The sequence below is a fragment of the Chiroxiphia lanceolata genome, chromosome 13 (assembly GCF_009829145.1).
Source record: "Chiroxiphia lanceolata isolate bChiLan1 chromosome 13, bChiLan1.pri, whole genome shotgun sequence".
In the NCBI taxonomy this organism is placed as follows: domain Eukaryota; kingdom Metazoa; phylum Chordata; class Aves; order Passeriformes; family Pipridae; genus Chiroxiphia; species Chiroxiphia lanceolata.
This window is the reverse complement of record NC_045649.1, coordinates 9,507,367-9,535,353: the sequence shown is the minus strand read 5'-3', so window position 1 is coordinate 9,535,353 and position 27,987 is coordinate 9,507,367. Positions and strand designations below refer to the sequence as shown.

General features: G+C 43.6%; 2 protein-coding genes and 1 non-coding gene across 4 annotated transcripts in view; all 3 read right to left on the bottom strand.

The window, feature by feature from the left end:
* PHLPP2 (PH domain and leucine rich repeat protein phosphatase 2) overlaps nucleotides 1-4,283 on the bottom strand; it is a 33,507-nt gene extending 29,224 nt beyond the window's left edge. The window contains exons 1-2 of the mRNA XM_032701596.1: nucleotides 4,147-4,283; nucleotides 3,688-3,932 (exon numbers count right to left, since the gene is read on the bottom strand). Coding sequence (XP_032557487.1) covers nucleotides 3,688-3,932; nucleotides 4,147-4,278 — 377 coding nt within the window. The 5' untranslated portion in view covers nucleotides 4,279-4,283. The remainder of the gene's footprint in view (nucleotides 1-3,687; nucleotides 3,933-4,146) is intronic.
* Nucleotides 4,284-5,379: 1,096 nt separating this feature from the next.
* The window catches only part of AP1G1 (adaptor related protein complex 1 subunit gamma 1), a 40,661-nt gene continuing 18,053 nt past the window's right edge, over nucleotides 5,380-27,987 (bottom strand). For both annotated transcript variants that reach the window (XM_032701079.1, XM_032701078.1), the window contains exons 6-24: nucleotides 27,408-27,484; nucleotides 26,314-26,322; nucleotides 25,179-25,274; nucleotides 24,601-24,681; nucleotides 24,254-24,352; nucleotides 23,792-23,847; nucleotides 22,831-22,944; nucleotides 19,469-19,609; nucleotides 19,105-19,159; nucleotides 17,954-18,076; nucleotides 17,535-17,624; nucleotides 16,904-17,031; nucleotides 16,199-16,303; nucleotides 13,957-14,098; nucleotides 13,266-13,392; nucleotides 12,725-12,820; nucleotides 12,327-12,487; nucleotides 11,438-11,536; nucleotides 5,380-9,291 (exon numbers count right to left, since the gene is read on the bottom strand). In XM_032701079.1, coding sequence (XP_032556970.1) covers nucleotides 9,190-9,291; nucleotides 11,438-11,536; nucleotides 12,327-12,487; nucleotides 12,725-12,820; nucleotides 13,266-13,392; nucleotides 13,957-14,098; nucleotides 16,199-16,303; nucleotides 16,904-17,031; nucleotides 17,535-17,624; nucleotides 17,954-18,076; nucleotides 19,105-19,159; nucleotides 19,469-19,609; nucleotides 22,831-22,944; nucleotides 23,792-23,847; nucleotides 24,254-24,352; nucleotides 24,601-24,681; nucleotides 25,179-25,274; nucleotides 26,314-26,322; nucleotides 27,408-27,484 — 1,901 coding nt within the window. In that variant the 3' untranslated portion in view covers nucleotides 5,380-9,189. The remainder of the gene's footprint in view (nucleotides 9,292-11,437; nucleotides 11,537-12,326; nucleotides 12,488-12,724; nucleotides 12,821-13,265; nucleotides 13,393-13,956; nucleotides 14,099-16,198; nucleotides 16,304-16,903; nucleotides 17,032-17,534; nucleotides 17,625-17,953; nucleotides 18,077-19,104; nucleotides 19,160-19,468; nucleotides 19,610-22,830; nucleotides 22,945-23,791; nucleotides 23,848-24,253; nucleotides 24,353-24,600; nucleotides 24,682-25,178; nucleotides 25,275-26,313; nucleotides 26,323-27,407; nucleotides 27,485-27,987) is intronic.
* LOC116793658 lies at nucleotides 21,153-21,239 on the bottom strand. Its single transcript, XR_004359555.1, has one exon. It is a non-coding gene; the product is annotated as a small nucleolar RNA SNORD71 (small nucleolar RNA).

Sequence of the window (27,987 nt, the reverse complement as noted above, 5' to 3'; positions counted from 1 at the left end):
CTTCCAGTACAGTATACCCAATGCGTTCTATACCCTTCTGCACAGAATACAAGAATATGAGAGATTTGACTGGATCTCCAAATACCTTGCCCAAGTTTCCCTTGGCCACCCCTAGATTCCTATTCTTCTGCTATTAAAGCCTTATGCTTGCCAGAAAACAGCTTTTCCAGCATGTGACCTGGGGCTCAGGAACGATAAATGCTTGAGTGTCACTCACAAAAAGAATGCTTTGAGTAGTCTGCATCTAAACTTACCAGGGAAAAAACCAAACAAACACTCAAACTTTACTATTTGGTCACTGAATGGACTGAGGCTTTTGTGAGTACACATTGAACAATATATCTGCATATCAGAATTCAAGAAGAACAGTAATGCAGTGGAGGGAAAAGTGCTTTTCATACAACACAAATGAAGTCACAGTTGTACAGGTTGCTAAATGCTCACCTGAGGTACTGTGGCTCATCCTCCTGAAAAAGCTGGATACTCTATCCCATCACACTTGCCCCTTCTGGAGGTGAGATCTGCTTTTTTTATTTTTTATTCTTCTCATCTTACACTTCAGCTAGAATTAATGTTGCAAAGTTTCAAAATGCTAATTTGAATTCCCTTAATTTTCTTTCTTGTCCACATAAAATCACACTGATATCCTCTTTGAAGACAAACACAATGCCCTTAGTTTTATTTCTTTTTTATGACAGCCATGTACAAAAGGAACATTGTCAGCAATCCCCTATGAATGTACCTCTCATGCCATACCACTCATTCCTGTCTGAAAACCAACCAAAAGAGCAGCCTGTGCTATTGCACCAACCAGGCTCGCTGGTCAATGGTTCCAGGACAAAAGCCTTGCCAAAAAGTTAAGTCTTCTGAATTCTGGAAGATGTCTGTAAAACACCACAAGTTGTTCAAAGCTCACTACCTGGCAAGAGAGTTTTGAGTTTATAGAAAAATCTCAACCCAAAAAGTGGCAGGAGGCAATGACCGGCCACTCTGCTCGGGGTTGGGTGTTTCAGACACAGTGGGAAGGGGGTTTGACTCACTGCTGGCACTGGTCGTGTGCTGGAGCTGTGACCAGCCCAGGGGTCCCACTGACAACACACACAGGTCCCACACAGGGCTCTGGAAATAAAGCCACGAACAAAACAGCTCATTGCCTACAGACCATGCTCACACCAGGAAAGGGAGCAGGTCACTGAATGCTTTAGGAGACATTCTGGAGAGTTGGCAGAATGGAAATTCTCATCAAGAGCCATGTGTTTTGCTAAAAAATATTTGGGCAGGCCAGCAAAGGGAAAACCACATGGAATGGCAGTTTCTGTACCGAATTTCTTCACTAACTTGATCAAGGCTGACAGGTTCCAGAAGTAATAGTCAAATTGAGATAGAAAAATATATTTTCCTTTTGAGAGAAAGCAACGTGGTGTGAAACCCAAACTGGCACGAGATCACATTAGAACTGTGCACATTCATCCTGTACCCAGTGCAGTTGACTCTGAATACTGGCACACCCAGGAACACCCGGCTGTCACAGCAGCACAAACAGCCCATGGCATCCACAGTACTATCACACATCAGAGACTGGACACTTCCACTGCTCAGAGCCTCTCTGCTGAGCCCAGGTGCAAAGGCTTAGGAGACAGAAAAGCCAACAAAAAGTAGCAACAGTTTCACAACTCCTGTAGCACCTGTAGCTCTCCATAAGCAACAGCCAAGTTTTCAAATCTTTGCAGTTTAAGTTTTTGTTGTGAAGGGTGCTATTCTTGTTTAACCTCCCCCCCTCTGCAGGAAGGTATGTTTTCTGGATATGAAGGGATGCAAACATAAGGAAAGATTCTAGTTAGCAGAAAGCTAAAGATCCTCGAGGTGCATTGTGGAGAAGAAAAAGTTTTGACAGAAACTGACTTGAATTCCCAAAACTGAAGCAGAAACAAAGGGTGATCACAAGGACGCTGCTGAATATTTAGTGTGAATACACAAAAAAGATTTTGCTATTTTTCCATCCAGCTTTCAGACTTCCAAGTCAGGTGCCAAATCAACCTTTGCCACACTCAGCTTCAGAAAGAAAGTCACCCGCTGACATTAAAAGGGTGAAGAATTCAGAAGCTGTTTGGGAGACACATGCACTTACCGTAAGATACGATCAGATGCTTAATAGAGTAATTGGTATTTGTGAATACATTATTAAAGTAATCAGCAAGCTTTGTTCAAGGAAGGAATTATCTCAACAGAGCATGGGGATCTCGAGCACTCTGTCATCTTCCTGTGGACATGCACGCAGGTACCATTCAGGCCTGCTTCCTGTTACTAACACAGGTGCTACTGAAGCAATACTGGTAACTCCCATTTTCCTACCAAGAACAGCCCCAGTGGGAAGTAATTCAAGGATGTTTTCCGTGGCAAACACATTCTGAGGATTACAAGGAATACACACCCCTTAACGAAGAACTCTTCACAAAATTTATGACAAATCTTGACCAAGTTCTAGAGAGACATCAAGTAGCAAAAAGAGTGGGAAGCAGTAATTTATAGCTCAGTACTCTCTTTCAAAACAATGGCGACAGATCCAATTTGCTAATCCAGCACAAAGCCTGCCACAGATCAAAGACAGGCACAACTAGGTAGCATGTGAAAACAGAGACTGAAAAGAATTCGAACACAAAAGCCATTCCAAGAGCCAAAAAAGTCAAAAAGTGCCTCTCTGAACACATCTATAAGCTTTACCTAAGCTTTTTCATGATCTGCAGTAATGGGTCTGCTCTTCCTTCAAAATGCTGGAAAATCTGCTCATTCTTAGGGTGCAAAACAAGCCAACTTCCTTACAAATTCTTCAACCAACAAACAGAGGTTTTCAGCTGCCTCAATGGCTATGTTCAAGTGTCCACCTGTCTTCATACAGTGTTTCTAAATAATTCATCCCTGGTTCCAACAACCCTGACTGGACATGGCAAATAGGTCTAAATAGCCTTCACATAAGGACACCACAACAATTATCTGTCCCTGAGAACAGGGGTGGCAATTTTATAACTGAATCTTAAGTCAAGAAGAATCAGTGCAAAGTCTAAAATCTAACAAAATGAATGGGAGTTTCTAAACTAGGAGTCCATAACACACCCACAGCACAAAGTTCATGCACATCAAACTCCAAGCTGTCTATTTTCAGCCTAAATCGATTTCAGGCATAAAACATATAATCTGATGCTTAAGCCTTCTTTATATAACCCTTGCTACACTTTCTGTTTGCCTTTAATTATCTACCTGGCAACTCTTAGTAAAAAAATTACTAATACATAAATATTACACGACAAAACTGTGAAAGCACCTTACACGTTTTGCTGACTCGGAATAACTGTTTACAGCCTCTTAAATAGCTCAGGTTATCTGGACACTAAAATGCACATAACACAGAACATAAGAGGAGCCTCTACCTAGAAAACGAGGACATAGTTCTGGCTGGAGCACCAGCCAAACCCTCCCAGTTAAAACACTTAACTAAGAGTTGTGTAAAGGGCACATCACTTGCAATTCATTTTTATGAATTGCATGACTCAAGGCTGTACCTGGCTGCCACCTGCCACCTCTGCCTGTTCCCTACCTGCCCTGCCAACAGGCGCAGACACACAGTGAACGGAGCCCCGCAAACCCTTACTAAACCTTTCTCAGTCAGATTTATCCTTTCTCAGCCCTCACCTGACCAGGTCTCCATGAAGCTGCAAAAAGAGGTTTTTCCTCCCTTCTCCATTACAGATCTCCGACGCTGGGGTGTCCACCGTGCACAGGACCAGGCGCAAGTCCGAGTGAGCCGCAGCTGCAGAGTCTCTTCCATAAACATACACGCAGCCCCGTCCGACGTCCCCTTTCAGCCAGGCCCTCTCACGGGACCCAACCCGGCTCCTGCTCAGGCAGCTCCTGCTGCCGGCGCGCTTCGCGTTCCTCTGCAAGGCAGCCAAGACCCGAGAGCGTCAGCACCGCCTCCGGCCGCGGCCCCGCCGCACAGGCCGCACCGCCGGGAGCCCCGCGCCGGGCACGGGAAGACCCCGGCCCCGCCCGGCCGCCCCGCCAAGGTCGCGGCGGGAAGCGCCCCCAGCGCCCCCGGCGCCCCGCGGTCGACTAGACCCACCCCGCCGGAGGCCCCGGCCCCCTCCTCACCTTCAGCACCCGGATGCCGCCGCGGGGCCCAGCCCGGCCCCCTCGTGCACCGCCCGGCGCCGCCGCCTCGTCCTCCTCGGGCTCCTGCGCCTCCCTGGGCCCGGGCCCCGGCCCCGGCCCGGCCTCCCCCATCCCGGCCGGACCCACACCCCGCGCGGTGGCGGCGGCCCCGCCCCGGAAGCGCGCGGGGCGCGCGGCCCAGGCCCCGCCCCCGGGCGGCGGCGGCAGCGCCCGGGCCCCGCTGTCCCCTCCCGGGCCGGGGCCGCTGTCCTCCCTGTCCCCTCCCGGGCCGGGGCCACTGTCCTCGCTGTCCTCTCTGGGCCGGGGCCCGCGGTCTTCCCCGTCCCGCTCCCGGGTGCTGTGTCCGTGCCTCCCACCGGCGCCAGGTGCCTTGAGAGAAGCGCTCGCCGGCCGGGGACGGGGCAAAGCTCACCCGAGCGCAGCAAACACACCCGTCACTGCCCGCCCTCCGCTTACCTCCAGCGTCTGTCACCATCAGCTGCCACGGCTGGCAGCTCGACAGCCGAACATCGCCTTCCTCCTGGTGCCCTGCAGGTCCACCACGTAAGCTCTGCCACTCTTAACTAGTGGCTGCTGCTAATGATATAATTATCTACTAACGACATCATCATCGTGGTGCAGTTTGGAAGAATCAGATTAATGCTTTACGGCAGCTACTGCTCATGCCCCAACAGCATCAAGCACATTAACAACAAAAGCCTCCCACCTTCCCCACAGTGCAATTACGTGCTAGAAGAGACTTGAAAAGTTACCTAATGAAATGTGACTGTGACTAGAAAACACAAGGCAGAGCCTCCCCGCAGACACAGATGCTGCTTTGACACAGAGATGATGGTGATCCTTGTCCCAGAGGCACACGGAGTACCAAAGTGGCCTTTTAAGTAGCAACGGAATCATGACCAATACCCACAGCACACTGCAAATACCGGTGAAAAACATTCCTCGTGTTCAGATCCCAGCACACATTTCTAGCACCTGGACAAGCATTGCTGCTAGTAACTAACTGACACACTCTTTCTCCAGGTGCTATTCTGAACTACCCAGGCGTTTTGCAATTGTCCTCTCATTTTGCTCCCAAAATTTCCCATGAAGTTTTTCAAATTCTGCCTTTTTTTTTTTTTTTTTTTTTGCATCATCTGAACTTGCCATGGCCAAACATCAAGAATCAAAACATCCTATCCCGCTGTACTTGCAGAAAGCAACAAGGCACAGTTTTAAATCATTGAATATTGACTCATTTTATTAGTCACTTCATAATTTGTTTCAACCAAAAGACAATACACACAGCAGAAGTCTAATGCATCCCATGTAAATGTTTACATCCGTTAAGCTCCTCACTCACCTACGACTCAGCATTTACTTAAATTTTTCACATCTCAAAAATAGGTCTCCAGAATTTCAAGTGCCACCAGGCTCCCTGCTCAAATGGCATGTTCTTACTTCAAATTTGGTTGGGTTTGTTGGGGGTTTGTATTTTCATGGGGTTTTTTGTTTGCTTATTTTTTTCTCTATACTGTCAAAGAGGTGGAATTGGGGCTCTATGCAAAATTTAAATTACAACATCAGGAAAGAAAAAGAAATATACAGGAATAGAGTGAAAGTTCAGAGGGAAGTAGTCCAGCAGCTCCTTCCCTCACAGCCTCCAAGTAGAAAACGAACACATAAAAGTGCACCAGCGTCATTGCTGCCGCAGCTCACAGCTGGGACCAGCCTCAGGGAAGGCACTGGCACCTTTCCCAGCTGTTTCAGCATCTTCCGAGTTATAGATCCAAGGTACTGTAAAGGTGGCAGTCCCCTCACTGCTATTGCTTCAATAAGTTGTTCAAGGCCATATTTTGTCCCATCAAAACCTGGATAAAGTCGACTTTAGGACCTTCCCATGTCTCCTCCCCCTTCAGGCCCATTATGGCCACTATTGTTTCTGTCATTTTTGACTCAAAATACATTCACTTGAAAAAAACAGACATTCAGTATCTCCCAGCTCTGAAGTCTTCCATGTAGGTTAGTAAGATTAGCCATGAAGTCTGTATCTTGCTGCCTTACAGTGAAGCAAGTAAAACGTTGACCAGGCCTGTAAGAATTGTTGCATTCAGCTGGTGGGAAGAGGACTCAGTCTGGGAGTGCCTCAGATGTGTGAGTACTCTCCAGAGGGAAACCCCAGCAGCAGCACAGAGCTTGAGGAGCACACGGGGGTCAAGGAGCAAGCAGCGTTATCTGGGATTGCAGGTACGGGAAGGTGGGAAGCCTGGCCTTCCTTCTGGCAGAATGTCAGCACCCATCCCTTAGTGAGGAGGGGAGAGAGCTCCAAGGACAAGCGGAATGTTTGGCTGCTACAAAAGAGTTCTTCATAGCCAAGGGGTGGCTTCCTGCAAAACGCATCTCAGGTACACGTGCCGCCTCCTCCAGCCCCTATGTGACAAAGTGCCCATTTCCCCAAGCACAGACACGGTGCAAGGGTGGCTGAAGGAGCCAAGAACACAGAAGGAATTCATCCTACAAGCTTACCAGAGACCAACAGCAAACCCAAGCTGCTCTAGGGACAGAACACAAGCATGACAAGAGGGACAAGATACACTGTTCTCAACTCTGCTGCAACAAACTGGCCAGTTGAGAGACCATTTCCTTCTTCCTTCCCATCTAATCTCCCGCACCAGTGCTCTTTCCCAGGAAAACCAAAGGGAGAGCAAGGTGCGTTGGCTTTCAGTGCAAGTGACCATGTACAATTCTGTGAAGAGAACAGGAGAGCTTATAAGGAGCTCGGGAACCAAGGCAAAGACTTTCCATTAGCTTTCTCTCTGGGATGCCCTCAAGAGCTCACTGAAGTACAGACTTAACACGGTCAGTCTTCAACACTGAGTTTGAGCTAGTGGGGTGGTGAGTAGCCAGAACTGCAGTGAAAGCAACAAAGTTAAATGCTCAGCACCAGAAATGTACCTTAATTCAGCCATTTCCTGCTAGACTACCTGTTTCATAATGCTTCTAGATAGAAGCACAGGATCTATACCACCACTGATAGCCAAGGCATGACCCTACCACAACCCAAAGTAACTTTTAAGGAAATCATACATTATTCTTCTAGATTTTATAATCCCATGCTGATGCCAGTCCTAGTAGAATAAAGCTCTTTGCTAATCCAAAGGCCCAAACCTGTTTAATCAGTAAGGTAGTAAAAAAGGCCTCTGAGAGAAGACAAACTTACTCCACCACACGACTGGCACTTATGTCAGTGACAGTCAGTCCTACCTTATATTACTTAATGCAGTTAAAACCAAAGCAGACTGAACAACCTTTAGTGGCCTCCTGTTCCCAATTCAATGGCAGAATAGGTCTTCAGTTTTTCCAAAGTACACTGTGTACCACTCTTGCAATACTTTTGGCAAGGACTGGAGCCCAGTATTAGCACTTCTGCGGACACAAAAAGCTGTGTCTAAGTTTACCATGAGAGCACTCAACGATCACTGTCCGGAAAGCCCTAAAACAGAACTGCAGCAGACGCACCCTACCTTCAGCTTACCAGCACACTCACAGATGAAGATCTAAGATGTATCCTCCCCTCTTCCTCCCTGAAGAGCACTGAACATCTGAACAGTTTGTCACACTGTGCTTTATGTCCTACACATGGCCTCTGAAAGACCGCCCCGAACTGCACCACCTCCCAGCAGTTCCACAGGAACATCCTGAACACAGCTTTCCATGAGCTCACAGGGGTACTGTACCTCACCTCTTTGGATCCAAATACTCAAACAACTGGCTTCCGTTCAAAACACAGTAAAATTACTTTCAGTCCGAACCTGAGCTGGCACATTACTCTCCTGAAAGGGGAGCAAGGAGTAAACTACAAGGATCAATTAAGTAACAAAATGGGAAAGGTCTCTTTAAACCGCATGGTCTTTATTTCAGTGCCAATATTACAGATACAACACAAATATCCCAGTCAGAAGTAACTCAAATGGAACCCAGGGGGTCTACAACAGGCTCTGGAAATTAAATTGGGGAGAAGGTCTGGAATAACCAGGAAGAGCAACTTTGCAGCATAGTCTCTGATGACTCTCCCAGCAGGAGCAGAGCCCTTGCCCAAAGACTGATCTACAAAACTGAATGTGTCTTTTCTACCCATAAACCACAACTAACAGGGTGAAAGACTTTGAAACCGTCTGTGGTAGGAAACCAGCTGCTCCTTGGATCCCTACGTCTCTCATATCTCACTAAACTTTCTGGGGAAGCTACAGAAGACTCTGTGGATCTGCATGGCTGTAGCTACTGATAGAAAGAAAGAAAATTCAAGTGTAAGGTCTTCATTTCCAAGTACAGCACCAAACGCAATTTTACCAGCTCTTGCCAGCACCTCTTTTCCTGCACTGTCCCAGGTTTGCAGATGAACTCCCAAGGCTTCACTTTCTCTTCGTATGCCATCACATAACTAAGAGGTGGGTGTATACAATAATGCACTGAGTAGGTCATAAGAAGCCTCCAGCCCCTTCAGACCTATGGGATACAAGAAGAAAGAGGCAGGACAGCCTGACATTCCCCAAGTCCCCATCTGAGTCCCAGATGGAAATGCCTGAAGAAATCCAGCTAGAAATGAATGAGAACACGCCTTGCCCATCCCAGGGAAAAAAGACAGCAGAAAGAAGGGGCAACTGCTCACTTGCTGCAGAGAGAAGAAAGTTTCCCTGCTAGAAATTCCAGACTTCTCTTCCAACCAGGCTGTGTTTCTTTTTGAGGGACCAGGGGAAGGCGGGGGAAGGGGAGAAGGGAATGTTGCTTCTGGCTGTGAATGCATGTGTGAGGGAGTGCACAGTAGCGTCCACAAGCCACCAGCCTCATCAGCAGAGGAGAGGAGATTAGTCTTAACAGATATGCTTCAAAGTCAGCAATCACTTCAGGAAAATTCCTCCTCATCAGCAGGTCTCATCTGTTCCCCATGCCCATGGTGCAGTTTGGGGGATTGCCAAGGATCACAACCTTCTTCCCAGAGTTCTTTTGATTGGGTGGGATGAGAATAAGAATGGTGCCAGAGCTTCACTGCCAAGACTGAGGGGGGAAGTTGTTGACTTCTGCTAGATCCTGCATTGCTGAGCCCTTGTGATTATACGTCAACTTGATCCGCATACGTAGTTGTTGCTACAAGAGAAAAGGGGGAAACAAACACACACACAAAACAAATTCAGGTCTTCCTTAAAGGTCAGCGAATCCCACAACATTTATTTCCCCTCCCTTAGCCCATGAATACTCAACACAGACCTTTCCTGACTGCAAGAGCTTGCTGGAAGGATGTGCAGGGTGAGCCGTGACACTGCAGATAAATGCTCAATCTGGTAGGACATTGATTGGTCACTAGTTGTCAGATCAGGTACAAGCTCTTAGAAAAGCTATAGCACAGCTTCTGCCTACATCTCTCTGCACTGGCCTTGCTCTTGCAAGCACTGAGGTCCTTAAATACAAAAGTAACTTAAAATTCCAGTTAACAATAGAAGAAAGCAGGAGGCAGGTCCGTACTCCGCTGCTCTGCACTTGGGCTTGGAGGGAAAGATGGCATTTCCCAAACTGGCTGTCCACTCAACACAGCAGTCTGGAAACTTCGAGTACTGCACAGCTCAGCAACACTGTGAAGGAAATAGCCTATGAAAGACTGGAAACAAGAGCCTCCAAGCCTTCTGCTGGGAGTAAATGATGGAATAGCTCAGAAGCTGCTTTACGCTGTCATTTGACTGTCACCCAGATACTAAGTGGCCCTAAAACACAGCATGCTCCAGTCAAGTTCCCTATTCTCCTCACTCTCAAAAAACCCTAAGAAGAAAAGCAAAAAGTCAACCATTTCTGTCTCTTTTCTTCATACCTACACATAAATATGCAAAAGGGATAGCAGAGGGAGGAAAGAAGGACAAGGACTGCTCCAACCAGACTCAGGATAAAGAAGTTATGCTTTATCACTAATAGATCAACATCATCGGTGTCAGTTTTTTGTTTATTTGGTGTTGTTTTGGAAAACTTGCCACCAGTTTCAATCCAGTATGGACACTACTTTGCAGAGTACTTCTGTACTCTGAAGTGTTCCTGGGAGCTGTGGTGTTCCAACAAGGAAACATGCCACTACCCAGCTGTATTTCACTTGGGGGTACCATCTGAGGGGGCTATATTGTGACTTCTAGCACATCACAGGAAAACTCCTAAATCCTCCAAAGTTCAGAAAATAACTTTCATGGTGATCTTTGAAAGGTGCTCTGTGGCACCACAGAGAAACTCTTACCAGATGTATACAAGACAGAGAATAATTAGTCTTATGGCTGAATATAGGCAGAGGTGAGCAGACTACATGGAAATAAGGGGAGATGCATGGAATTCTCATGGAAAAACTATGCACTAGAAGACTGCCATTCAGTGAAATCTTGGTCTGAAATTTGTGATTGTGTTCTCACTTGCACATCAGTCTAGCAGCAATACTTTACATCTAGAGCAGTACATAAGTATTAACTTGCAAAGAACATGATATATTTCTATGAAAAACGTCAGATGTTTTAAGTTCTTAGAGTCATTTAAGATCTTAAGGTTATCCCTCAAAAGAAGAAACATGTGATCTCAATTTTATTTTTCTTTCTGATGACACCTGAGCACTTGCAAAGCCTCTTAAGGAGGACATCCCTCCCTCCCCTCAAATCTGTTATATTCCAGTCTTGAAGCCTGTCTCTGAAGGCTATAAAACAAATGGAATTATGATTACATCACACCTAAAGATTCTTTCAATCAACTGTTTAAAACTACGCTCATCACATTAAAAACAAATGACACCACTTGAGAAAACAGACAATTTTGTTAAGAATATGTATCAAGCTACTTTTTGTGTAGCAAACATTTCAAGTAATGTTGCTGCAGATAGCAAGAACAAATGTTGAATATCTTCATATGGCAAGATGCTTGTTTTCCAGACACCACTTTTACCACCCATATAAATACTAGGCTGAGCTCCTCTGGAAAGGCCACCTGAAAACTTCACAACCACTCCAATGTAAGACTTGAATGAATTCAAGATAGCAAAGCTGTAAATCTGTTTTAGCAGTATAACCAAATAGAGGGCCAGAACCTCCTTTTTTTCCCAAACCTCTATTTTTCATAACCTTTTCCTAACCCTAACCAAAATGACCATCATGAAAAGCACATCATTCACTACCATCACTCCCTATCTCTCATCACAGATGAATCCCTAACTGACTGCCACTAAATGAACAATTCCAAGACAGTATCTTTAATAATTCTTCTTGGAATCACTCACCTTCTGTGGATTCAGGACTTTAATGACCTGTGTGATGGTCCCCGAGTTAAATGCAGGGATGACACTGCTGCTGGGAGACAGGAGCTGCAGCTGGAATGTCTGAAGAAAGGCAAAGAGAAAATTTGGTGCTTAATCAAGTAAGAACATAAAATTACTTGTTTGCACTGGGAAAAAGCAAGGAAAATTAGAACTTCAGGAGGCCCATTCTTTCCTAATACCTTCCTATGGCAGGTATGGAACCAACCTGAATCCAAGGCAGGGGCATACTAATTCCCAGAAGTGAAACTCTCAGAAGTGCATGTATTTTCCCAAATTTGGAGAGCATTCCAGTCACATCCTGCTTCAGCAGTCTGCTCTACTATAAACTAGACAATATCTGACTCCCATATTTTGTGCTGCAGCTGAGTGCAAGGGAAGAATTCACTCCTTTAAATGAGGACTGCCACTAATCACCATATGGTGACTCATTCAAATTTTATAAGCAGCTAATAACTTCAGAAGAGTTTCTCTTTCGTGTATTCATAGCTGCGAAGAACATGATATATTTCTTAGAAAATAAGATTAAAGGGAATGATTAGCATCTCCAAAATGTTTTTTGACTCAACATTTTTTTGCGTGCAGTTTAGCAACTTTCCTAGAAAGTGATGATTTTAAAACACTATTTTGTCCAAGCAAAAGTAGTCCAATCTGATAGGAACCTGTGTTCTATTGCATTTACAACATTTACTTTCAGACTAGAAAGAGATGACCAAACTGAGCACTAAGAAATCCTTTTAACAGCTCTCAGCCTCGTTTACCTTGCAAGTTTCTGTCTACATGAAAGCACCGCCCAGGGAGTGTTTGCAGCTGGCCCTCTACCTCTCACTGTAGTTGCCCTAAGTGGCTCTACCTTTGGTACTGCAGCTTGGAAAACAAAATCTGTCATATCCAGCTCTGTGCTGTTGGAGGCCTGTATTGTGATTACAGTGACACTGGGGTTCGTGTTCGACCTCTCAAAGGTGAAGTCAATCTTCAGCCCGTTCTTGTTGTATGCAGTAATGGAGGGGATTCCTGTACAAAACAAAAAAGCAGCAGACCTACAGAATCTGGAGATCATTTCAACATCATAGCACGCATTTAATTTACCCCAGACATGAACTCTTCTGAAGATTAAACACAGCCCCTTCTACTCCAGTGTCTATGCCACATTTTCAAATCCCCTCCCCCTCTTTTTTTTTACTATTCCTTGTTTCCTCTTCTAGTTGAGTGCTGAGGCACTTCAGGGCAAAGGATTTATATGTCCCTAACCTGCAGCAATATCATTGAAGAGAGGCTGTGATGTGAGTCCATCGAGCAGGAATGGAGGCTGTGCTATCTGGGGTGCAGGGGCAGATACTGGAGAACCTACAAAAAACGTTGAATGATTATTACTCAGCTGTCATGAAATGAAGAATAATTATTCCTTCACCAAAGACTGACCACTGCATATTGTACTTCTTGAAGCTCTACAAAAAAATCTGTGTTGTCATCCTCCCCTTCTCTGCTTTCAAGAACCAGCTCCTCTTGACCTAGCAGGCATTCAAATGGAATTAATTCTTCACATCTCCCAGTCCTCTCTGGGAAAGGTTCACAGCATTCCCAGACTGAAGTGCAGAAATGCTCAAGTCTCACCAGCTAATCGCACAGAGTCAACCTGGGACTTCACTCCCCAACTCCCACCTGTATGCTAATATGGATCTTGGTAAGAATAAGTGTGAAAACTAGGACTTAAAAGACAATGAAGAGCTAGTTCCCTCTCATCGCACCTCAGCATTGAGAATGTGGACTTTAAGAAATGCAGCCTGCTCACCTGTTAGGTTGAGGTCTCCCAGGAGGTCAAGGAGCTCCCCACCAGCAGAGGCTGGCTTGCTTGTAGGTGCAGTGGGGATTACAGGTGTTATATCACTTCCACCCAATAAGTCCAATAAATCATTTGCCTAATGAGAGAGAGGATGTACTCGTTACATATATTCAACTTTCTACTACTTTCTCTTTTAGTGCAGTGGATTCTACTTCTTCTCAAACTGAAGACCAACAGAGCTGCTGGTCAGTCACAGGGGTTCTTAGTTTCACTGTGATCCCACACCCCTCAAGAGATCTTGTTTCCATGCTCATGGGACCACAGAGCTAGAGAAGGAAAGAGCTTGTGCACATGGAGACAGGCTGGGGAATCACAGAACATCCTGAGTTGAAAGGGACCCACAAGGATCATCAAGTCCAACTCTGGAATGAATGGCCCATACAGGGATCAGACCCATGGCCTTGGCATTATTAGCACCATAACCAACAGAGCTAATCCAACCCTCTCCTGGGAGGCCCACGATCGACACACCTGTTCTGGACACTAGAGCCATCAGAGCAGAGCCATGATCTATCATCACCAGTCAGAACTAGCAAAGAGGCAGAGAGGGGGATGGAGATGGTTTCAAGTTTACTGTTGGCAGTGGCTAGAGCGTGGTCTGACATGTAGTGGAAGCTCATCCCAAGTCACTTTCAGTTACCTGGCTGGCAGGTTGCAATCCAGAGGGTGGAGGTTTGGTTTCCAGTACCGCTGGCTCTGTCTCTCCGTTGGTCTGTACAATCTCAGTAGGGCCATTTGTGGTGACTTTCTCCATTACTGGCATTCTCTCAAGCAGTGCTGGCCTGAAAGAAGCTGACATAGTTACACTGTGCCATCTTCCTGGATCCCAATCCAAATATTTAAACTTTCAAGAGGTGATTCACACAGGGCAACCTGGCTTTTCCTTTGAGCTCCAATGCAGGGAAACAGTAAGATTGCATGACAGCTTGAGGTGGTCAGAAGCAATCCCTGGCATTCTGTGCCACTGTAAATACATTAGCTGACAGCTAAAAATCAAAGGAGCCCTCCTGTCTTGGGTTTTCCCCCAGCACCTGAGACTATGGGGCTAGGATAACAAATCCAAGATAAAAATTACATAACTGAGCAATGGTGGATTAGCTGCAGACCTGGGCCACTTGACTGCTCTGTCCCATATGCAGGTGAGTCAGAGTCAGCTCATCTGAGTTATCTTTGCAGAAGGGTTAACCACTTAAAACAGGTGGCAAAGCTGGAAAAGCAGTCACCACGCTCTCATTTAGCCAAATTAAGTTTCCAAAGAGATGGATGTTCAGCCTCTGAGATGAACGTCCTGAAATGACACAGACTGAAGAAGAGGCATGGGATCCTGAATTCTGACACAGGGAGAACTAGTCTGTAAATATAAGAAACCCCTTGTAGATTGAACCATAAAGCGTTGCATGTAACAGGGGCAAGCCACGCTGTCTACACATCTTGGGGCTGAAAAGGTGCTCTGGTGCCAATAAACCCAACAATGGGCTACGTTTTTGACCATGAACAGTCTTAAAGGGCAGAAACTACTAAACATTGACCTTTACACTGTCATGAGCAGCAGAATACACTGGGGGAAAAAGTACAAATGCTGTCTTGTAAAAGTGAATGAAGTTCACATATATATTCCTGAAGTGCAATGCCTCCCAAAACTGGGAACAGCAAACACTGCCAAGCTGATGACCAGACACTGTCTGCTGCAATGGTCAGCTCAGATCAAAATGCCCTCATGCTGGATTTTTCTCAACTCATTCATAAGGCTCCATGGAAGCCCCAGGCAGTTCACATGCTCTTGCTCCTTAACGTGACTTTTCTAAGGACAATTTGAGTTGTTGCATGGATACCACAGGGGGAGAGAAAAGAGGAAGTCACAAGGATGTTGTGTCCTTCACATAGTGAATAGGACGGTATCTATGGAAAAATGTGATTGTGAAGAGCCTTTCAAACAAGGTTTAGAAGTCCCTACAAACACAAACAATATTTAGTCCAGTGGCACCCATTTTATCTTTCCTCTAAATTCTAAAATTTCATCCAATGGTATCTTAAGGAAAGTTTTCAAGGGTGGATGAAGTAAATCCCCAGCAAATCTCCTCCAATCTTATGATCCTCACTGAATAGAACAATCTGTGGTGCTCCTAGGTATCAACAATTAACTACTGCACATAGCAGATTAATGACTATTCGGCAAAGAATTAACAGTTTTAGTTACTGTAACAAACCAAGGCTTTAACTGCTTCATAGAAAACCAATCGCTCGTGCAAGACAATTATGAATGGAGACCTTTGAATGATATGGTGTAAAAAGGTTACCATGCTCACTAATTGTAAAACAGGGATGCTGAGTGGTGCAGTGAAATAGCATGCCTTTCCATGCAGAATTTGAGATTTTAAACAGATACTACAAGAAGATACAGTAAATGAAAAAGATGTTCTAAAAAACTTGAAAAGTATTGATAGTTGGAAGAACTACTACTAGTTCAGAAAACAGCTTAAGAGGACAGGTCAATGCATCTCTCCACCTTTATTCCAAAGGCATTTTAAGATCAGTTTGAACCTAATGACTCCAGTAACGCTAGCACGGTAGAAGCTACCTGCAGGTATTAACTCACCTAGGAAATTTAAGATTCAACACCTAGAAGTAAAAATCGGTCAAGCTCAGGCTCAAAGCAGGACAAATGTTTTGGCAGAGAAAGTCTCTGATCACAGAACAATATCGCAGGGTACATTAAGTCCTTAAAACACTCACTAACCCTATAGATAGGGAAGGGATTCTAGTTCCCCTGTAAACCTACCAAAATCACCAGACAAAGCTCTCAAAGCCCAGAGTGTCATCAACAGGAGATCAGCACACATTATAATGACCCTTTTCAAACACCAAAACTCATCAGTACTTACCTCATGTGATCATATTTCTTGAAAAGTGCATTATACTCCACGGCTCTCTGCTGCAGCTCCACATCGATGCTGCTGCCGTAGATGGAAACTACCTTCTTAATGCGACTGTTGGGGCAGGGGGAACAAACAAACACACCATGGAATTATCAGCAATAACCGAGGGATTAGCATGTGTCATCCTGAAGATGCTACTTGGCCTCTGCTCAACACAAGTCCCCTGTAACTCATGTAACACAGCAGTCCCTGCAGTATCCATGCAATATCCGTATCTGAACTGTCCTCTCACAACAGCATCAGCAGGTGATTAACACACCACCTTAAGGTACAGTATAAAAAAGCTCCACTACCCACACCAAGGAGCCTCCAAGAGGAAACAAGGCTATTTTTCTCCTCATCATCCGAAAAAGGAACTGGAAAGAACAGCCCACCGAAAGTAAGGACTTCTCTTTCCCATAAGGAGTTTTCAAGAAATGGCAACATGGATTAAGTCCCATATAGTAGAGGACATCCATAGAGAAAACAGTACAAACAGCAGACATCTTCCATTCAGTGAGCAGAGGAGGACTCTAAAAGCCAACAAATAACAGGATGACTCTTGTAACCCATGGAAGCAGAACATATTCAAGGAATACTCCTACTGAAGACAACTGATGCCAGCATATTTGCAACAAAGCCCTGTGCAGTACACCACCAATGAGAACTCACTTGACAGTGCAGGTGAACCTTGTGGAAAGCTTCATGATGGCAGTGAGAGCATAGCCTCGTGTCACAGATGCAGACATATTAGATATCAGGACGCTTTCTAAAATATCAAGAACTTCATCCTCTGTTACCTGAAAAGGTACAGAGAGGTTAGGCTGAGACAGAGAGGAGCTTTGCAGCAAGCCTGCCAGAGCATACTGTAAAAACCTGTCTCTTGCTTGTGGTCATGTCACACCTCCTCTGCAACTCTGAGCCCGTAGCGTTATGTTCAAAGCGTGTGAGACAGATGCATCCAGGTGGAGATCTCATGGTACAAATTTTAAAATACAGTTCCTGTTCCACACATATAAGGGTAGGTTTATCACCAAAATACACAGCTAAGACCCTGGCAGACTCCTTGCAAGGTAGGTTAGCACCGAAACCACACCATTCTGCCAACTGCAGCAGCACTCTACACAGCCAGTGTTTACACAGTCCATGCCTGCAGCAGGGGAAGGAGATTCTTGCCCAGAGTCCATCACCATCACAGACATTAATGCTAAGGAATTGTTGCAAGCATTCCCCTCACATAGCCAGCATCAAGCAGCTCCAGCCTCAGCCAGGGATACCATTGCTGTTCTTTCCCAAGCTATACCTGTATTGGTTCCTCCTCTTCACACTGACCGGACACCAGAAGATCTCCATACTCTCCTATGCACCAGGAGGCCACTTGCACCAGGGGCTGCTGTTGGAAGAAAAACCAGAGAAGCCTCAGAGATAAATGGATGCCTGTATGATAAATTAAACCACCGTCATTTCCAAGAGCAAGCTTAGTCTTCCTCCCAGTGAAGGAAGTTCTCCACAGCAGAAAAAAGAGGAATGTTTGATTCGATCAAGAATTCTGTAAGAGAATTGAAGAAACTAAAAATGTGAACTTATAGAAAACATGCCTTCTCTGCAATCTGTCACTTGGAGCCAGACAGAGTGGTGTTGGCTTACCCTGAGATGCTAAGTAAACACATATATTTATTGCAGTACAACAAGGAAACTGAAGCTGGCCATGTTTGGTTTTACCTGAGAGTAATCTCCAAGGATGGCTTTGTAGAGTCTCTGCACAGTGTAGGCATGCATCTCCACACTATTGGTTATTAGCTGGATCAGATTGGGAACAGCATCGTCACGAACATAACTTCCTGCCTGCAAGAACAATTGTTAGGTTTTACTATCCACCTTCTCAGTAACACCCAGCAGCTGCTGCTGACTTTCAAAAAACCACCTGATGTGCATGGAAATAAAAATCAGCCTTCTGATCTGTGAGCACTTTATGGTTGATTTTGAGCAGGCTCAGAGAGGCAGAAGTACAGGACAGCATATTTACCAATGAACAAAACTGTACCCAGAGAAATCCATACTATAGATATCCTGAAATTGCAAGAGGTTATAATACAAGATTTCTCTAGCAATCAAGAAAAGGAAGTTACTTTATTGAATGAGGTCATCCGAGAGCAATTCTCACAGCCAACCTTCTAATGGAAATCGATTCTCAGTTCAGAGGAATCTACTTTTCTCTGTTTCAGGGTGGCAAAACAGCACACAAGCCAGACTCCCTTCTTGATGAGCTTCTCAAATTTGAACACAAATACTGATAAATCTCTTCCCACTCCTTTGCCTGAGGGAACACACTGTCTTACCCAAGTTATCAAGATCTCTTCCCTCGTTTGCCAAAACAATACTCCAGCTCCACCTCAGCTATGATGTTTATAAATAAAATAGGTAAAGAGTAATAATTAAATACAAAGAGGAGGACCTGAAGTTTCATTAATAAGCTTTGATAAACTCAGAATAATTCCAAGAAACTGCTTCACCCCCTTTCTCTTTGCAAGTCACTTAAGGCTGTATTCACTCTCCTCTGAAAGCACTATGTACTGGAATCAGACAGCACAAGAGCTGTCCTAACTTAGAAGCTAACGTGACTACTGCAGGAGAAATCCTCTGCTACACACTCTTATTCTTGTGTGTTTCTGAAATCATACATTTCCTCTAAAAAACCACTCAGCCATATTTACTGAGTTTACATATTTCTGACTGGCTGCCTTGGGTCACTATCATAAGTGCACTTCCTCTGTGTTTATTATCCACCAGCCTTTATAGCCATCTCCAGCTTGATGAAGAGTAACTTCCTAAAGAATTAAGAAAATTTTAAGTAGAGAGGCAATTTCACTTACCGTTGTTAAGACTCTCATAATCGTGTCTATGTGCCAGCGCTTGGAAGGAGCATATCTGACAAAATTAAGAAAACAAGTTGGAGCAATAACTGCCAGCCTTCAACACCAGCAAGAAACCCATCATCATCAGAACATCTCCCCTCAGTTATTTCCTGGCCCACTGCTTCCTGAGGGGGGACACCAACACTAGTGTATCCTGTTCCTCAGAGTGGGCTACAACTGATAAACCACCCACAGATCAAACGGAGAAGAAATGATCAACACATTCTCTCCTGGGGAGTGGGGAAGGGAAGGAACAATATACAAGATGCTCACAATTCTGAGGATGTACCAAAAATTAATAGCAAGTAAAATGACTCCATACTTTTCAGCTGCAAGAAATATTCCAGATGCACAGTCTGCTTTGAACTCTGGTTCACAGGAATCTAGAAAATACAGCAACTCCTTCATCATTCCACGGACATTGTTCCCATTAACAAGAGCAAAACTCAGTTCCATTGCACGCCTAGGGCAAGAGACAGAAAACCAATCAAGTATCTTCACCTAGTGAAGGAAGAAAAAACCCCACAAACCACAAGTCCACTACAAAAACAAAGTTGCCTTTTAATTAAGAAGAGAGCAATATTTATTAATTCTGTGGGAATAGCCTTTAACACTAAACGTGCCAGTATTTTCCTGTTCATAGGCAGACAATAAACACCCACCCTCCAAAAAACTAAGAGGGAGCGAGGGTGCGGAGCGTTCTAGAAACATCTATCCATGTGTCCTTAAGGTTGGCAATATCTTTCAGCAACCAGAGTCCATCAGCATTAAACTCTGACTGTCCAAGTGTTTGTAATCACTTGCCGGTCACTTCTGACACACAAGTGCAACAACTAATCCATGTTATAACATGCTTTCTCCAGATTCAGGGATCCAGAAGAGACCTGTTTCCAACTCCATATATTAGAGATTCATATACAGTAGAGATTTAAAGTATTAATTGATAAGTTTTACTGTACACTGTTGGATAGACTATGTAAGACTTCTAGAACCCAAAGCTACCCTGGTGCTCCATTCATTCCTCCTCCCTACAGACAGGCTGACACCACAACTAGTCAAGAGTCCCAGCTCCCTGCTGTTCCTTCTGGTGCACATCCAGAGCTCAGAGGCTATTCCTCAGCCTTTCTACTTGAAGCTTCTGTAGTTGATTCTAGCACAGGTCTCTCATTCTTCTGACATTTTTTGAATGAAGACTACTACTTTCAAAAGTAGATTCATTTCTGCATAACTTTGCAATAGTTAAATTAAAATGCATTAAAGCAGGCTCACTAAACAACCCTGACTGATCTTTAAAATGGTATTGGACACAAGTTATTTGTTCTCAAGAATCTGAGAACATCTAGACAGCACTGCTTCTCAACATCTTCCTAGTTATTACTGTAATAAGGATTTCTACAGAATGGTGAATTGTAAATGTGTTACTTTGCCTTTTACCCAACTAATACCCAGGGACTGAGAAAACACAGAGTTGTTCAGACTTAGAGTGGAAATATTTAACTAAATTGTTACCTTTTAACATTTAAACATGTGTCTAGTTGATGACCTAGACCATTATTAGAATTACTTCCATCCCTCCAACTGGTTCCCAACTCCTTCCACCTGACCATACTGGGTTACACATTTATGTTTAAATTTTCAGTCACATTATAGCAGATATAGCAACACTGCAAATGCACAGGAGTACATTGTAATCTTAGTACCAGGCATTTACCTCAGCATGTATTTCTTACCTTCAGTCATATTACATGTTTCATTTCTGTCATGAAGCTCTTAATCATGTAGTTTGAGCATATTAAGCAGACAAAAAGATTTGAATTAAATAGCAAAGCCATTCTGAATTATACTACATGGACCAAAGACACACTGCAACAGTCACATGATGAAAAAACACCATGCTTCAGATAACCAAAACCAGGGATCATGTCTTTCCCTCAAGTCCCAGCCCCTGGAACTTGCTACCTGGGGACTCTGACACACATGCAGTCAATATATTGCTTCAATGAAGAAGTGCATTGTCAGCAGCACAAGTGTCAGCATGGCAACATCGTGCTCTGCTGATGGATCACTCAAAGGCTTCATCCTCCAACAGCACTCAGACATGAAGCTCAGTTGTATTTTCCTAGCAGGCATCAATAAAATGGTTTTGTTGCTTTCTATCCAAAACTTTGATGGGGCTTTGCTGTTCTACAGCCTAGCCCTCTACCGAGTCTGGTACCAAACAGCAACAGCAGCCAGACTTGCTCAGCATTTAAGATACAAATTTGTGTTTTGGCATAGATTGCAACTGTAAAAATAGATTACATGATACCCATTACATAACAGTTTAAACTATGTTTCAGAAGCAAGACAAATCCACTTTCTTCCCTATTCTTTACCTATTAGACTGAGTAGATTTTTAAAAAAAAAAAAAAATCTATCTCTGATTCAAAGATGGGCATCAATTTGAAGAATGCCTATAAGAACAAGTATCTATAGCGTATCTGATCAGTCTGAGTAGATGGAAAAAAGAGGTTAAGCAATTTTTAAGGTATATTTTGAAGGTATATGATGTGATGAAAGCTTAATGAAATTGTGGCCTGTAGCAGCGATTCCACAATGCAACAGGGGTGCCACTGTCCCCATCACTGCATGTTGTATACTGTACTGAGCTCAGACCCCTCTTTGTAACCCACTTACAGAAAGAATAATGATGAGGAAGAAAGTTCTGAAAGAAAGAACTAGGAATTGACAGGCTGAAAGACGCAATTTAGAAGAGCAGCATTCCACACAGGGCAGGGCAAAAGTTTCTATGAGTGACTGACAGAAACAGAAGAAAGGTACTATAAGGAGTAAAAGGAACATAACTGAAGTAATGAGAATCACAGAATTACAGAATATGCTGAGTTGGAAAGGACCCACAAGGATCATCAAATCCAACTCCTGGCCCTGCATAGGACCATCCCCAAGAGTTACACCATATGCCTGAGAGCATCATCCAAATGCTTCTTGATCTCTGTCAGGCTTGGTGCTGTGATCACTGTCCTGGGGAGCCTGTTCCACTGCCCAACCACCCTCTGGGTGAAGAAACAGAGGAAGAAGCTAAGACTGAGTATATGACAAAAAGTATTTCTGTAGTGAGAAGTAAGATAGCAAGCTTTCCCACTGCCCAGAGAAGCAGTAATATACCACTATTTAAATGACAAATGAACACAAAGAACAGTAAAAGGATATAACTGTAAGCAGTTTGTAAGCAAATTGTTTGAACAATCAAGTTTAGTCTCAATTCTACCACTGCCTAATCCATTTAATCTAGAATACATTATTTGGATGATTTAACACTGTTTCATGACAACATGGCACTGCCTGTTCATCTGGGAAAGAAAAACAAGGTGGAACACATCAGAGTAGATTTGATCAGGATCACACTGTACAGAGGCTTTCCATCTCACTGAGAGCACACAAATCTGATCTCCAATGAGATTCCATTTTGGAAAAATTCAGGCAAACAGAAATTTTTTTTTCCCCACGAAATGTAACAGCAGCTTTCCAAAGAAGGAAACACCTTCATTACCTTCTTTGAATTACAAACCATACTATATCTTCATACTCGTCTCACTAACGGATTATCATCATTTTCCCCTATGCCCTGCTCACCTTCCACAGACTGTCAACCTCAAGAGTCTATTTCACTGAGACTTCAATTACCTTTTAATGGAGACATCCAGATCCTTCAGGCAGTCCACAATGGTGCTTCTGTGTCGCTGTACTGCATTATGGTCTGTCTGCACCGTTTTCAACAACGACGTCAGAGCTACATATCTGCGACAAGGACACACAGTCATCAGTAGCTGACAGCAGCCATTTGATTTCTGTGCACAGACACTGCCCCCACCTCAAACTTGGTCTTATTTTCCAACAGAACAGGATTCTCTTGTACTCAGTAACAAATGGAAATCCTCCAGGGGACATCCTGGCCTATCTTCACAGGTGAGTTACCACACTAAGCTGTAACGTGCCTAACAACAAACACCCCACTGCCCAGACAAGCACCTGCTCCAGTTCCTGGTCTCAGATCAGCTGTCCAGCCTTCAAAATGATTTTGAAAAATAGGGCAATTAAAGATTAGACATCCATGGATCTTACACTCAAACTAGCACGAGTCACAATTCCCACAGCCAAAGTCTGTGACCCATATCATGATTTGCCATATCCAACTGCCTATAGAGATGGGACTCAATTCTAGCAGTTACAGCAACTCCATGTCCAGATTAAGAGCGACCAGAGCGCAACTGAACTCCCTTGTTTCCACCAGCACACAATCAGTCTTTGCCTAATTTGTCAGATCTCCAATGCACTACAGGCTACTTGGGACAACATGGGGAATTCACAGGTTATTGGAAAAAAAGGTGGACCTGATTAAAAATCACATGTTAAGAATTAGATCATACACCCAGGCTTATCAACTAAGAAGGGCAGGGCCACAGTAAAGATCTTCACAGAGAAAAGAATGCATCAAGAAAGCAGCAAGCTCGACAGCCACACTAATCCCAACAGCAGTGATCCCAACAGGGTCTCCTGGAAAGCTCCTCCTCAGCATCATCTTTATGTAATTGCTTCTCACACATTTTAAACTGGGTGTTGTCAAAACATGTTTTGTACAACTTACCTAATATTTTTGTCGTTGTTTAATAAGAAACGGCCTAGGATGTTAATGGCTAAGACCTGCAGAAAGAGTTAGGGAAGGTCAGTGATCTAAAAAGGCTGTTGGTCATCTGCATTGTTTCACAATGATCTTAAAGGCAACATGTCAAAACTACCATTGTGGTTCTTAGCCAAAAAGAACTCCAAGAGCTGCCTAAGCAGAGGAAAAAGCTAAGAAACACGAGCACAGGCTCTCACCTGCACTCAAGGAAACACAGTCTGCAGGAAGTTTTGCTTTTTAATTTTTGTTATTAAAAAACCCCAAAACCAAAAACAAACACCACTTTCTGAAAAGGCTACAGTCTTATCTAGAGTCAACTGCAGAGCTGTGTTTGGGTGAAACAACCTTGCTTCACACCCTCCAAACAAATTACTCTAACACACAATCCCAGGAAAAAAAACAAAGGCCATAGCAAAGGCAACTTACTCTCAGGCCACTCTCAGATTTTATGTCCATAATAGTCAGCACAGTTTCATATAGAATGGCATTTCCCACATTTTTACTTGTTTCTGTGTTAGTGGCAACCTGGAGAAAGGAAACAAAATAAGCAACTCCAACACATGCAAAGCAGATCCCCTTTCTGCTGCTGTGCAGAACAAGCAGTGAAAGTAACTAATCCCTAGCAAACAGCATCACACTTGTGAACACACATCTCTTTCAGCAAAACTCCACCCACCATGACAAGCAGCTGTATCCTCCCCAGAGCTGCTGAATCCAAATTATTAAAAAACCAAGAGAGAGTTTAAACCGCTCATCAACCTTTCAGACCTCACCTGTGCAAGTATATCATTCATTGCTTCACTAGAATCATCATCATTTCTCCCTAAAATTCTTAGTAACCGCAGGATTCGTACCTATTTGACAAAATAAAGGAAAGAAAAGCTCACTGGATGGCAGTGTTTGACATGGGTCATGAAATGCCCAGTACACTTTACGAGGACTGGCAAAGAAGCAAAACAAGCTGCTGATTTCCATTCTTAAGCAAAATGCTTATCCTGAGTAAGACCTTTATCAATAAGAACATGCTTATGCTGTGCTCATTTTCTTCCCGCTAGCCAGAACTGTTCAGAGCTACCTCACTAACAGGTACAGCCTTGCAAGACCAATACATGCTGCTGCTTCTCTCTTCTGTCACATGATGTGGGTGGGGTAAGGCACTACTACTGCTGGTTAAATTAAGGTAGGTGTCTTTCATTAGGGCAGATGAAGAGCATTTTCACAATCAGCTCTAATGAAGTCACAAAAATGTTAAAATCAACACAGCTGCTCTGAGATTGCCACCTCATCACACCTAAGGTTCAAAACACAGTACTAGAATTAAAGCTATCAGTTACTTTGCATCAGTTCTTACCTGCAAAAAGGGGTCACTGATCCCAGACACATCATGCTCTGGTGAATATCCAGACATGATAAGGTTCTTCAGAATACGAACTAATTGGGGAACAAGCTGTGAAGAAGAGAGTTGTCCTGTTAGTGTTGTTCTTTCCCCAACCCCAGCTCTGAAGCACAGGTCCAAGAACAAATGTTCTATTTGAAAGTAAGTCAGTCTGGATTCTTCCACAAAGTTCAACCTGCACAGCTAGAGCTGATGCTATATGAATACTTACAGCTTAGCTAGGGCACAACTAGATACAGCTAAGCTGGGACTGGAGCACCATATTGTATCTTTAAAGTACTAAATCTACACTTGTGGTACAGTGCAAGAAGGAAACCAGCTGAGATTCCCCATCAACTCTTTTTGTTCCTACCTTTGCTCTTCAGGACATACATTCTACTCTGAAAACACGCATTTAACTAAACACACAAACAAAAGCAACCCTGAATTTCCTATATCTGCCTTAAAGAGGAAATCAAAAGGTGCTGCAAAATTTTCCCTCAAGACAAAGACAAGCAGAGCATTTCTAGAACCCTGATAAACATTTTCTTTGCCTTCCAACACGCAAGAGTTACCAGGACTGAGGACAAACAGACAGAAACATTACAGCCCTGGAGATCAGTTGAGGGCTGCCCCCCTATCTTCTGGAGTACAAATTATACCCATGAAGAATATCAGCACTGCTGTTGGACTTGGTAGCTCTTTTTAGAACAGTAAGGCTTTACAGCCTCTTAGAGGAAGCTAAATACCTGTCTGTCCTGCTCCCTTTTGGGAATCACCCAAAGTTGCCCCATGATTCAGGCAAAACACAAAGCCAAGTTTGGGCTACAGCTTGTACAGGCACAAAAAAATTCCCTGAAGTATTCCTCAAATGAGAGAGAGCGAGGAAAACAGGCTGATGATTGGAGAAGGCCACAACTGAGATTCAGGGCTGCCATGGGTCTAGAGGTTTAAGTGACAAGATCAGCATACAAAGAACATTAGACAAGTACAGTTGATCTAAGCATGCAGCATCAATCACAAATGTGTCATTAACAGGCACTGCCTCACAAGGGACAAACATCTACAGATTCAAGGCAAACATGCACCATCTAGAAAAATGAACTCTTACCTTTTCATTCTAACTCAGCAGGATTCCAAACAGACAAAAGGGACAAAACAGACAAAGCAAGCATTAGGCACAGGTCAATGTTGCACCATTCACAGCATAAACAACCATAAGAAATAGCTAGAAACAATGTACCTAGTAACTAAATTTTGTGGACTCAGCTCTTCCTTCTTTTCCCATATCTATCATCTTAACTGAGCATTAGTAGCAGAGATGGTACCTGCAAAATGAACCTCATCCGAGTTTCATTCCTGCTTTGATATATGCAATCAGGGCAAGGGAAAATGCACCAAAGGATGCACAGTTTGAAATTCCTAATGATACAGACAAGCCAAGAAGAACAGTAAACTGGGCATGCAAATAAACAAACACCTTTAAGACTTTTCAGAGGAGCAAATGGCCAGTTCTGTTCTACCAGCTTTGTTCAGTTTCTCCTTCTTCGACCAAGAAGTCAAAATGACAATCAAGGCAATTTTCAGATGCCCTTCTATTGGTAGTCTTTCACACGGCAATAATATTCTCAGCAAATTATAGCAAAAAACGAAGTCCAGAGGGTGGTGGGAAGCAAACATCTATAACTAGAGGAGCAAGAGTGACACTGACTCTCAAACCCTTAAGTTAAAATGGAAAATGATGTAGTACAGCCTGAACCAGGCATAAGGTATCTATAGCACTCTCATGGGTATTTTTGACCTGAGTTTATACAACTGTGTGGTTGTGGTTAAGGCATTCAGGTATTGGTATAAGCTTTGGTTTTTCATCTTTGTCTCTTTATGTTTGTTACATTTGTGATTATAGTGTCACTATGCAATTAGATACAAAGACTGGAAAAAACCCTAAGGGACCATCAAAGGCAACACTTCAAATCTAACTTTAGGATGTTTTATACTGTACAATCTTAAGACTGATGTTCTGTAATTTACCCAACTTACTGAAGATTAGGCTAGATACACACAAGATTCACACATTTAATACTTTTTTTAAAAAAATTAGATAACAAGCAGACAGTATCATTAAAGTCTACACTCAAAGAGTAGTAAGGATTTTATTAAAAGGCCATGAGTATTAATTCTGCAATATTACCAGTTCACACTTACCTTTCTAAAGTGTGCAAGCATGTCTGGGCTTCTCTCGCACATTTCTGTGAGAAGGACAACTGATGTGTGAAGAACTCCTAAATGTGAGATGGGGAAAAGAAAAATGTATCTACATTCAACATAACTCCATTGGCTCCAGATATGAAACAAAGATCATAAGAAAACAGAAGGAAATCATTTAAAAAATACTATTCTTGAATTCAACGTATCTACCACTAAAGATATTTGTGATTGCAGCTGTGCCCAAGGGGGGGCAGACAGCAATGTGCTCATGTCTTAGATCTGTCGCTAAAGGCCAAAGGAGGAGAGAAACTGGACTTGCTCTGCAGAAATTTCCATAAACTAAACATACAGACATAGTAACAGACATAGTTGGGCTACATGATCCCTAAGGACCCTTCTAAATCCTACCACTCTGCAATTCTGTACAAATAAAAGACTCCAGAAGGACAATATGTGTCAATGGCATTGTGGATGTTAGGCTTCTCATACTTCCTGATTTTCTCTTCTGATCTAGGTAGCCTAGCTGACCTTATGTGATCTGGACTGGGCATTCCTCAGACAGTCTCAGAACTCCATC